Below are 12,292 nucleotides of genomic sequence, written 5' to 3' on the forward strand. Positions count from 1 at the left end.
GCTCCTCGGAATCCGACTCTGTATCTCCCCTTCCCCTCCCTTTCTTTCTCCGAGACTGTCCGGGGCGCTTGGCCCGCAAGCAGGGCAGACCCGGGACTTCCTTCGTAGATGGAGTTGCGAAAGGGGGCGGGCGCGCTTTAGCCGGCCAGCCCAGCCACCAATCCGCTTGGTTTCGAGCCGGATCAAGACCGCTTTGCTAGGTACTCCCCGCCCCTCGCCGCACGCCCCCCCCGCATCGACATCCCAAGCCCCCTGCGCTCCCAGCAGCGTCACTCTTATAATAGGCTGTTGTCCGGAGTGGCGCTGGGGTGGAGAAAGAAGCTGCTCCTCCGAGGCCGCGCCTTCGAGCAAGCCGAGGCTGCAGGCTTCCCGGCTTGGCCTTGACCCGAGTGGAAGAGCGGCGGCGAAGGCAAAAGCAGTAGCGGAATCCAGCTGTGGGCAAGGCAGGTCCGTGGAGATCCCCGGAGCATTCGCAAAAAGGACTAGCGCCCTCCAAGCAGCGAGGATGGCCCCGGCCTGCCAGAGGCCTCCGAAGGTCCCGGCCGAAGCGCCGGATGAGATGCTGTTCTGAGTTTGGAGTGGCGGAGCCGAGTTGGCAGAAGGAAGGAAGGAAGGGAACTCTCCCAAACAGGAACAATGCAGCACCCTTTGGATCTGGGCGCCGCCGCCGCCGCCGCCCACTATTTCCCCGCAGATCCTTTCCTTGACCACCGGTCGCATCGCTATCGGAGCTTTATGATCGAGGAGATCCTGACGGATCACCCGGACGCCAAAAGTGCGGCGCCAGCCGGGGAGCTGCTCAAGTTTGGGGTGAAGGCTCTACTGTCGACCCGACCCTACCACAACCCCTTAGGTAGGTCTTTATTTTGCTTGTACGAAGTCTCTCTCTTGGTGGACCCGCGTATGTGTGTGCGCGCGCCTGTGTGTGTGTCCATGGGGACGGGAGGGGGCCAAGACTAGGTCTTCTTGGAGAGACTGGCTAAAGCGGAAATCAATCCGTGGTCGAAGATGGGGCTGCTCACAGGACACGGGGAAAGAATATTCGTCCCCACTCCCACTCCCACCGTTCTTCCTCCCACTCTGCCCTGAAATCACTGATTTGCTCCATTGATCTGGAGAGAAATTGCGGTTCCCTTCTCCCTCCTGCCCCCTCCCCCCATGTAGCCTGCCTTTGGGGTGTCTCCCAGAGCTTACCCTCTCTGCAACTGGAGACGGAAGCTGCCCTCTTTTCAGGAGCCCTCTGACTCAACCGGGAGAGCTGGCTGCAACTGCGATCCTGAAAATCAGCTGCGAAGTGGGGCTTGAAAAAACAAGGGTTCTTTAGTGCTCTGCTGGGACGGAGGAGCCGGTAACACCACGTTTTTAGTTTAGATTGCCTTCCGCGGTGGAACAGACAACAAGCACAGAGTAATTCTCTTTAAAAATGAGTGACAAATACGTTTAGTGGGTTTAAACGAGGACAGCCTTATTTCCTCAGAGAGTAATATTTTCCTTTCCATTGATTCAAAGCCCATGGAAAATCTCAACTCTTTCCCGGCCTCTCCCTCGGCGCCTTCAAAATTAGACTTCGGGCTAGTCCTGTTCGGAAGAAGGCAGCATCGGTGGTCCTGCATAAAATCATTCTAGTCCCTGTCTTAAAACTTTCGGGATAGTGTGGCGGGTCCAAGTTGACAGCTTTGTCCAAGATTGCAGGGAAAGGGTTTTTTTTAAAAAAAATAATAATAATAGTGAAATCTTATGGAAGTCCAAGGACCCCAACCCAGCTGGGGGAGTGGAAAGCGGCCATATTGAGCCAAGCTGCAACAGATTTCTTTCAGGTGCAACTTTAAGGATCGATCTGGACCAGCAATAGCAATAGCAATAGCAATAGCAGTAGACTTATATACCGCTTCATAGGCCTTTCAGGCCTCTCTAAGCGGTTTACAGAGAGTCAGCATATTGCCCCCAACAATCTGGGTCCTCATTTTACCCACCTCGGAAGGATGGAAGGCTGAGTCAACCCTGAGCCGGTGAGATTTGAACCGCTGACCTGCTGATCTAGCAGTAGCCTGCAGTGCTGCATTTAACCACTGCGCCACCTTGGCTCAGCAGAGGGAAGAGGGTCCCTGCCCCAATGCACTTTTGGAGCAGCAGCTGGGATAGGTAGAGCTGAGGAGGCTTGGTGAGTAGCTAGTCATATTTGCACATTTTGGAAAGCCTGTGAGCTCCCTTTTTCAGGGAACACCTCTTTGGCCGCCTCTCTGCTCCGGGTCTGTTCCAGACTACTGCAGAAGAGGCCTGTCCAGAACTGGCAGAATCCTCAGAAGCCGGCCCTGACTTTAGGCCAAACTGGGCCATTTTCTCAAGAGAGATCGGTGGCCCCAATCGAGACTTGGACGAGAGGGAGAGAAGAAGAGAAAGAATCAGAGACAGAAAGACAGTGAGAGAGAGACAACACACCCACCCACAGAGAGAGAGAGAGAGAAGGCAGGGGTCGCTTTCTGGCTGTTGCACTCTCTCTGGGATCTCCTTAGTACTTTGGAAAAGCTAAGGTGCCACTGCTGAGGCTCTCAGCTGGGTCTCCCTGCCTTTCAACCCCTTGTCACCTCGTCCTCCCCGATGTCCGAACCGTGAATTGTACCTCCAGGAGAAACCGGAAAGCACAAGGCTGCATTTGTTTGGGCCTACGATTCCACAGAATTATTATCTTTCCCACCCTCCGTTCAGTTGCGACCTGAGAACCACTGCGAGGGTGGATTTCAATGGGTTCTCTCTAAATCGGGACCCTGCAGGCTTAAATCTCCGCGACAAAGTCAGTCACAATCGAGAGACAAGGGCCGCTCCAGAGCCGGCTGAAATCGACCAGCCTTGGCTGGAACCAGGCTTTTTTTAAACAAGGTTTAAAACGCGAAATCCAATCCAGTCGATGTCCAAGTCTCAGTTCAGGGGAATCGCTTTGTTCCTTGGTTTTGCTTTGTTCTAATTGGAGAATGACACCGAAGTAGCCATGAATCGGCCCTTGCCCCTTCTCTCTCTCTGGCTCGAGGGGGCTGCTCAACAAGAGGTCGTTTTAAGTTGCTGGGGGAAGAGCGCGCAGTGGAGGAGATTTCCCCGGATTTTGCTTAGATAGAGAGTAGTGAAGAAACCCATTTTGTAAAACCGGTGAAGACCTCGACGCTTCTTCAGATAAAAGGCTATTTCTTCACTACCATTACGTGTAGCATTAGTATTGCTGTTCTATCCGTAATGAGGACAGTGACAGATCGCCAAAAGGTTGGCCCAGAGACTTTCTTTCAACAACCCCAAACGTGAAAGCGAGTAATCACTGTAAGGAAGTGATGATGTTCTCATCTTCTGCCTTACTTTTTCATTTTGAAAATACCCCCTCCCTGAAATACACCGACCTAATAATGAGATACGAACAGATGGAGACGCTTAAAAAAATCGGTCTGTCTCTGAGAGCGTATTTTGAGGGCCTCTGCATTCCCGCTTTGGAAAAATGCTTTTACGCAGGAGCTCTTTTCCCTTATTACTCCATAGCCTAAAATCCTTGCAACAATCCTCCATCCTGTCTTTATATTACAACAAACGGCATTGGATATTAAGGACAAGGCCCCTTGGTTTGCAGAGCAGCTCTGCTTTTAAGCCCCCCAAAGTTTGCTGCTATGGTAAGAAGGGATTGGGTTGACAGCCAGAGGCAAGGAATGCGACCCTGGAAGGAAAACTGGCTGTAAACTGATTTCATCAATGAAGGCAGAAAAGATTCTGGGTCTACAGGGAGATCTTCCAACTCTTTATCGATTAATCAATGGTGAGAATCCAGAGCGGAAATTCCAAAGCAAGACATCAGCAGGTTTGCCACTGGAACAAATCCGGCACGATCTCCTCTAGGTTTTACATCTCCCGCCGCTAATTTACCGTTGTCAACTTGAGTATCGCCTTTCAGAAGCCTTCAGAGGAAGTAAAATGGACGCATTTCCACGAAATGATTTTAAGCTATGCCTGTTCTTTAAGATGTATGGTCAAGTAGGCTGAGGTTAGGATTGGAATTCGCCTGGACAAGGAAGGGAATAACTTTGGGAACTAGGATTCAGGAATTAAAATTTCTAAGCTGGAGACAGAGTTCTGTTGGACTTTCCTTGAGGCTTCCCGACCTTCAAACAGACCTTGAAACAATAAGCACTCAGAATTTGCCTTTAAAAAAACAGAAAGAAAATAGACATTGATTGGACATTTCCATTATCTCTATCTATCCTCCAGACTTCCAAAAGATGTAAAAGATTCTGAGTTATTGTGTCCTTGCTTTTTGTTACTGTTGGCTCGGCAAGATACCGAAGCTAACGTGGCTTCTTCCTTCTATGAAGTCTGGTGGGGGGGAATTCTTCAAATTTTGTTCAGTTCTGTAGGATTTGCTTCTGCATGAACTTGCTTGTGAAGACTGGCACTAAGTAATAGGACAAAAGAGTTCAGTCTGGTTGTGTTCCAAATTCCAGGGATTTAATACATATGTTTTAAATGCACATAAAACCCAACCGAATCAGAGAACTTGAATAGATCCTGTGTTATTAATATTAGAGCTGTTATGTGTTCACAACAATATGAAGTCACAGCTGCCAAATATTTAGCTAATGTTGGCCTTCATAATTCTTCATAGCATCAAGAACCTAGGATGTCATTATGTATCAGATAGTATATGTATATATACCAGCCTTTTGGAATTGACTGATGGATGTATTGGTTTACAACTGCAATAAATTGAATTGAACGGAATAGACTAATGGAAATTTTGTCAGTGTGCAGATTTTCTAAGTGTTGCCCAAGATTTTTTTTGGTATGGCTCCCAGTGTGCCAAAATGGTCAGTTGCTTAGTCAGCCAGATGTTTATACTGGGTTTGACATTTTTATCCATCTATCAAGTCCTTCCCAAGGATTTGGAATATTATTATGTTATAATAGTAGTTGGTGCAAAATTAGGAAATACGATTTAATGTAATACTATAGTTTTGAGTCCCTTTAGTGTGCAGCATTGAAAAATATTGAGAAGTAAATCTATGTTTTCAGTTGTACCTCAACTGAATGAAAAATTATACAATTGCAGGTTCTTACAAATTTACTTTTTATGTCCTGCTACATCCAAAAGCAATTTATTTCTCATTTCACCTAAAGACCACAGTACATCTCTGATTATTTCTAGATTTCCTTGAATTGAATTGAAAGCTATTCTTAAGAAGCAGATGAAAAGTTTCAAAACTGGAACTATAGAATTGTCATATATTTATGAAATGTGTGTATGTGTTTTTTTTTTTTACAGTAGAAGGATTTATTCTTCATTTTTTAAAGATAAGACATATGTTGCATATATAGCTATAAAAGAAAATATGTGATTATTCATTTCCACATATTATTATGAAAAAGTACATTCTGATAAGTACAAATTTAATGTTGTGGGGCCCTTTGTGCTCCCTGAGCTTGGTTGTTTTCTTGCAGACATTTCATTACCAAACTAGGTAAAATCTAATTTTGTTTTTGTCTAATTAAAAAAAAGTGCACTAGTTGCATTTTTTGAAAATTATTTTGGTCCTTAAAAAAAAGCAGTAGTGCTTGCTTGCGAGCTTTCCAAAAGACTAAACTGTTGTTTTTTTGGACCAAAAGATAGACGAAGAAAAAAATCCCATGATTTTTGGGAGCAGCTTAATAAAATAATATCTTTAAACAAGCCAATATTGACCACCGTCTTAATGCCTCGCAGACGCACTTCAAAACCCTAAAACCTCAACAAAAACAGAGTAAATTCCATACTGGAAATAACTAGGCTCCCCTGACGTCACAAGGGCTTATTTACCACCCTGGAAAGGGTACCATTAATTTCCATAATCAATGGAAAATTTACCCTTTTTGATTTACGACCGAAGGGCTTCCTTGAAGTAACCCTGCTGATTCCCTTGGAAAAACTTCCATCTAAGAGGCCTGGATCGCAGCTTTAACCTTCGAAATTTGCGGTCAAGCAGCATCCGTCGGGTTGCGCTGTCCTTACCACTCCTGTTCCAGAAAAAGCGCTTCCGATCCCCGAAGAGCTCACAAGGGGGCTCCGTTCGCCTTCAACCCGGAGCCCTTCAGTATAACCCCAAACCTAAACGGGGCTGAATTGCCCGCACTTCTGGATCCCTCTCGACAGAAAAGGCGCAGGGTTTTGATTGCCATGAACACTTTTTTGCAGCCAAGCACGATTCCTTACACAGAAACTCTGTTCTTAACCAATAGAGCCGAGTCCTTTTTAGGTGGTGGCGCTTACAGTTTTGGAACAACTCCCCATCCCCGACCTGTTATCAGCCTTCCTCAGTAGGAAGGGTTAAATATGCCAGCACCATGAGACTTATAGAGATTGGGGTAACGGGGAAAAGACATCCGGGCATAAGAAGGCTCCAAATTGAGCCATGAAAGGCACCGCAGAGTTGGATGTTCCTGAGTTTCTTTACTACAGGGTGGCCCTTAAACCTGGAAGGGGGGGGGAGAATGCGCGGGCGTGCAACCGGGCGTGAAATGCCTGTCCTTAAACTTCTGGACCAATCTTTTTGGACCAACCAGATGCTTGTGGGGTCAAAGAGGAAGCTACCCACCGGTCAGTCCTGCTAAAATCGGATAGGACCCCTTTTTACCCGGCCGGAGGTTACCGTTACTGTAGTCAATCAAACCCTAAACCAAACTTAACTGAAAAAAATCCATCTGTCCCAACCGGTGCCCTCCAGATGTATTGGGCTGTTGCCATAGTCCATCTTGTCCAGGAGGTGCTGTCCTGCAGAGGGAAGGCCGTGGCCCTCCCGCCCCCCTTTAGCTTGTTTCTAAGGTGCCGCCAGACTCCCGGGTGAATGCAGAGGGCTGAGAATGGGGGTCTGTCCCGGAGAACACAGACGGCTTGATCTGCCTTCTCGCAGGCTTTGGCTGACGTTTTGGGAGCCCCATCGGGAAACTGGAAGCGGGTAAAGGCAGATCGCATCTATCTTACAGTTGAGAACAGTCAGTCGTTCCCGAAGTGAAGCAGGGCAGAGGCTACATTTCCCCCCAGCCTCTCATAAGTTTTATTTGCCTTCCACAGTCACACACACATCCGCTCTAGGGATGGAGGGGGATGAGGTGGGGATTTCTCTATTTTTACCCAGCGTCTGTCCAGTGTGTCACCCCAGCTCTGTCTCTCTGCTTTTCTCCCTCTCCAGCGGTGCTGAAGGCGGAGCAGGCGGCAGTCTTCAAGTTCCCGCTGGCGCCGCTGGGCTGCTCCGGTCTGAGCTCGGCGTTACTGGCGGCCGGCTCCAGTCTCCAAGGCGGTTCCGGGTCCCCGCACCTGCCGCTAGAGCTGCACCTCCGCGGGAAGCTGGAGCCGGGAGCCCCCGAGGGGGGCGGTAAAGCCAAGAAAGGCCGTCGGAGCCGCACGGTTTTCACCGAACTGCAGCTGATGGGCCTGGAGAAGCGCTTCGAAAAGCAGAAGTATCTCTCCACGCCCGACAGGTGGGCATCCCACGGAGGTCAGAGTCCCGCGGGGGGAGGGGGTTGTAAGAGAGGAATGGGAGGTTAATATGGGGGTGTGCGAGCTCGCAGGAGAGAGAGAGAGAGAGATGGCGGGAGGGGTTACTTCGAGGAGAAAATTCCTTCAGATCTGCAAGAGGATGATCTGGGAGGAGGGAAGGGGAACGCCACCTACCTGCCTGCCGGTGATCCAGTAGCGTATCATGGAAGTGTGTGTGTGTGTGTGTGTCCGCACTTCCAACAACAGAATCTCAAGTGGAAACCGGGGCCTTCTCGCGCATGGAGGTGGGTGGGCTGGTAGAGCCGGGGAGGGCAAGATGATTTACATTCCTCAAAGGAGTAAACAAAAGCAAAGGTCTGTCTGTCTGTCTGTCTGTCTGTCCCGCCCCCCCCCCCTCTCACACCCACGGTATTTTAAGCTGGACCAGACAAACACTCCCTGAGCAGGAAGCGTGGCCCGGAGCTGCTCGTCAAACGGCAACCTATGCTCCACTGTTCTGGGTCTTGCTTTTCCTGGAAGCCAGCCGGCGTCTCAGGGCTGCTCCCGGCGCTTCTTTTCGGGCTCTTGGCGGGAGGGAGAGCCCAGTGCTCTGCCTTCAGTGAGCCAGATCCTTAAGAGCGGACCTGTGGGAGAGGCAAGCAGAGCGGACCAGCAATCAACGCATGTTTCTCCTCCCTGTAGGATAGACCTGGCGGAATCCCTGGGCCTGAGTCAATTGCAGGTGAAAACCTGGTACCAAAATAGAAGAATGAAGTGGAAGAAAATAGTAAGTGTGCTGTTTTGATGTTCAGACTATGAACATTTCACCCAGCCCTTATTTACACAGCCTACAGTGGGATGTTCTCGAAAAATACACCTTCAATCATTCCTCGGGGATTCCTTCCTTTGGGGCACAACTCCCATTATTCCCAACCAGTATAGACATTTCACATTGGAAAAACAAGCTGACTGCATGAGCATATGTTCTGGGAATACAATACAGAGGCAGGGTTTCTTCTCCCTTGCTGGGCCTAGGGAAGGCTGTGCTGCTACAGCAGTTAGATTTCTGCGGAGTCCATAAGTAGGATCATCCCAAAGATGCTCTCCAGAAGGCAAACGGAGAAAAAAAGAAAAAGAACCGAAATGAAGAAGCTTCTTGGATGAGAAGTTTAAGGTTAAAAAGTAAGAAAGTCCAGTTGTCTTTTGAAAAGCAATTTCGGGGCAACCAAAATCTGGACGATTGAGAATCTTCAAAGACATTTAGCCAACCGACCAGGCATGGTGGCAGGGCCATTTTTCTCCATCTCAAGGGCTTTGTCTCAATTAACAGGACTGAAAGCCTCAGAAAAATAGGGGAGCTCTGGTTTTATAGCAATAGCAATAGCAATAGCGATATCCTCATACCACACCACATTAAGGGCCCAAGCCACGACGTGCTCAAATCGCAAGACAGGAGGAGATTTAGGAAGCGCAGATTATTCTAGAGATTCCCAGAGGGGCTATCTGGGAATCACGTATGACTTGAAGGCAAAAATAACTCAATGGCGTTTTTTAAAATAAAATTTTTATTTATTTTTAATTTAAAACAAGTACAACACCCTTTTTTATCAGTGTAAAGTGTATCAGTTGGTTACAAAAAGACTTTCGTGCATCTCTTCCACAGTCAACAAACATAATTAATATTAACTTAAGTATTTTGACTCAAATATTCATACATGTCATTATCATCATATCTCTATTTTCATCTGACTATAATTGTTTAAGCGTCCTTCAATGGCGTTTTGATTATAGGGTTGTGCAATAACGTATAATAATAAATAATATAATAATAAATAAAGGGACGCCATGGCTCAGTGACTAAGACGCCGAACTTGTCAATCAGAGAGGTCATTCGTTCGAATCCCTAGCACCACATAATGGTACTTGTCCCAGCTTCTGCCAACCTAGCAGTTCGATAAAAAAATGCAAGTAGAAAAATAGGGACCACCTTTAGTGGGAAGGTAACAGCGTTCTGTGCACCTTCGGCGTTTAGTCATGCCGGCCACATGACTACAAAGATGTCTTCGGACAGCAGCGCTGGCTCTTCGGCTTAGAAACGGAGATGAGCACCGCCCCCTAGAGTTGGGAACAACTACCACATATGTGTGAGGAGAATCTCTACCTTTATAGGCTTGTGCACAAAGATCGTTTTAATTTATCCAACATTATCTGACCAAACAATTAAAGCCACATCTCATCCCATCTCCAGCCAACTCTATCTGCTTTGGCTGTGGATCCGAAGAATCGTGGCCCCTCGTTGTTGAAGGGCAGCAGTTGGGGAAAGCTTCTTCGGCAGGAGTGAGACGGTCTGCAACTAACGCAGCGGCGGGTTCTTTCTATTCAGAGAGAATCCCAGGTTTGAAAGGCAATCTCTGTAACAGGCGGTGTGTGGCCTGCTTCCCTCAAAGTGCTGCGTAGCATTTGGAGAGAGTAGAAGCTGATTTTCTAAGCAATAGCCGGGAGGAGGAAAGGCTGCCACCTTCTTTAACCAGCACCTCCCGAACCTGAATACAATGCAGGGATGAAATTCAGCAGGTTCTGACAGGTTCTGAAGAACCCGTAGTGGAAATTTTGAGTGGTTCAGAGAACCGGCAAATATCACCTCTGACTGGCCCCAGGAGTGGGGAGGGAATGGGGATTTTGCAGTATCCTTCTCCTGCCAGCCTACCAAGCCACAGCCACAGAACCGGTAGTAAAAAAAATGAATTTCACCACTGATACAAGGTAACCTATGCTCTTCCTCGTTTAAAATTAATCACTTGTGGCCCATTTGACACAGTTGAAACGATTGCTTATTTACCCCCGTTTCTAATCACTCCCACGTGGAAGTGAATTTGACTGAGGCGCCTTTGATTTCCTGAAAAGCGAGAAGTGTGGGGAAAGGAGTCCAACAAAAGAGGCTTTTCTCCACCTCGAGGTGTATTGCTGAGTAGAGGTTGACCAGTTGGGTATTTGCCTTGCAAGCTCATGTTCAGTACCTAAGTCACCTTCTCCGCAAAGACACGCAGGCAGAGATAGGGGGTCAGGAGGCTGACCGGCCTGCTGCGCAGCGCTAAGCAGCAATACCTTTTCATTGGCAGCGTGGGTGACTTTTTGTTTGCCAGACCCGGCCCGCCCCCCCCCCCCGCCCGCCCCCGCAAGCTTCGCTCCTCAGCGTTAACTATTGCTGTTTGGATTTGGCCTAAGTCAGACCCTTTGTGACCTTCAAGTGTGGGGTGTGTTTTTTTTAACAGGTTTTGCAAGGCGGAGGCCTCGAGTCTCCCACCAAGCCCAAAGGTCGCCCGAAAAAAAACTCCATCCCCACCAGCGAGCAATTGACTGAGCAAGAGCGAGCCCGGGAAGCCGAGAAGCAGCACGCGGAAAACCTCGACTCTCCCTGCCAAGTCATCCAGGAGTAATAAGGGAGCGCGGACTCAAAGGTCTGGCGCCCGGATTGCGGATGCTGGATTGCAGGCGCCCGAACCTCCCCCGGCTTGGCCCCCGGAAGGGTGACTGTGACCTGCGGCCGTCAACACTGAACCTTAGCCTCACGCGCCTTACTAAGCGACGAGGCCTTGCCGGCTTGCAACATCATCCCGGGGGTCTCCTGCCTTGAGCTTAGACAGCAGGGGCGGGGGAGGCCCTAAAGCTCTCGGTTGCAGGGGTCTTGTGACCGCTTTCGCTGCCGTTTAAGAAAGTTACCACGCGGAGGAAGGAGACGAGGACAATCCGGGGTTGGAAATGAGGGTGGACTCTGATTCCCAGTTGATTCCGTTGTAGGATTTCCTAGGCATCTGAACCCTTAAGTGCGCTTAAGGAAGAGCCGCTCCCTCTGAGGGGGCTTGGGGGTTCGACCGTGGCCGGACACTGCGCTGTTTAAGAAAGGGGGAGGGGGCGGGGAGCGTCTCCCAACTTATTCGGCAAACTCAATTTGCAACCAGTTTGTATTAACGTGAATATATTGATTTTTATTTCAATAAAGTATTTTATGAACGATGGGGCTCAGGCGCGTTGTGCGTTTGCTGGGATCGGGCAAAATGCCGACCTTTCCTCCGCGGGCCTCCTTGAGAAGAGGCCCCGCTGCGATCTAGGAGACTTTCCTCCGAGATAAGCCTACAAGAAGTTCGTATAGTGAAACCAGCTCGATCGCAAGACGAGAATCGAGAGGCCTGCCGAGCTGTTGCGAAAGGAAATTTGGCTCAAGGTGTCCTTATTTATTCTCCGCTTTAAAGACCCTGCTTGAGATCAATGTTGCTTGCGCTGCTCCGAATTGATTCAGAGCTGGGCCTGGTTAGAATCTGAATGGGAGGCGTTCAGGAAATTCTAGGGCTTTAAAAAAAACCACCTGGAAAACAACAGAGAGAGAGGAGGAGAGAGAGGGAAACTGTTTTTGCCTTCTTGCCAAGAAAAGCACAGAGGCGTGCCTAGGAGGACCATGGAGGCGCGCTCCACTTATTAGGAGACTTGGCTTTTCTCATTAAACCCACGGAGGTGCAATTCAGCAAAACATAGCACGGAGCAGGATCCAAGCAGCCTTCACCCAGGGTATCTCTGTTATCACCCCCACTCCCGCTCGCCTTAAAGTTCCGCCCTGAAAATCAGTGACTGACATCTCGCCAGTTTGGGAACCCATCTTTCCCTTCTGCTTCTTGGGCGGAACAGCTCAATTCCCCAAAAGGCCACTAAACAGGAGTAAAAGCTCATAGCGCCCATCTTTTAAGAAGGGACCACTTCTGAATTCACTGAGAAACAAGTTTGATAAAGAGTTCAAGAACCTGTTCTTAAATAAATGTGTTT

The 12,292-nt window shown here is 48.7% G+C and overlaps 1 protein-coding gene across 1 annotated transcript; it reads left to right on the forward strand.

Moving 5' to 3' along the window:
- Positions 1-299: 299 nt before the first annotated feature.
- BARX1 (BARX homeobox 1) lies at positions 300-11,308 on the forward strand. Its single transcript, XM_032211737.1, has 4 exons — positions 300-853; positions 7,191-7,479; positions 8,180-8,264; positions 10,750-11,308. Exons 1-4 carry the CDS (start codon positions 637-639, stop codon positions 10,912-10,914), a joined length of 756 nt encoding a protein of 251 aa, XP_032067628.1. The 5' UTR covers positions 300-636; the 3' UTR covers positions 10,915-11,308.
- The last annotated feature ends 984 nt before the right edge of the window (positions 11,309-12,292 follow it).

Source organism: Thamnophis elegans, chromosome 2, assembly GCF_009769535.1.
Source record: "Thamnophis elegans isolate rThaEle1 chromosome 2, rThaEle1.pri, whole genome shotgun sequence".
Lineage (NCBI taxonomy): Eukaryota > Metazoa > Chordata > Lepidosauria > Squamata > Colubridae > Thamnophis > Thamnophis elegans.

Bases quoted from the DNA above. Each gene is read 5' to 3' on its own strand.
- BARX1 (XM_032211737.1), top strand. From the start codon at position 637: ATGCAGCACCCTTTGGATCTGGGCGCCGCCGCCGCCGCCGCCCACTAT. The intron at 854-7,190 runs GTAGGTCTTTAT...CTCCCTCTCCAG, and splicing joins ACCCTACCACAACCCCTTAG to CGGTGCTGAAGGCGGAGCAG. The intron at 7,480-8,179 runs GTGGGCATCCCA...TCCTCCCTGTAG, and splicing joins TATCTCTCCACGCCCGACAG to GATAGACCTGGCGGAATCCC.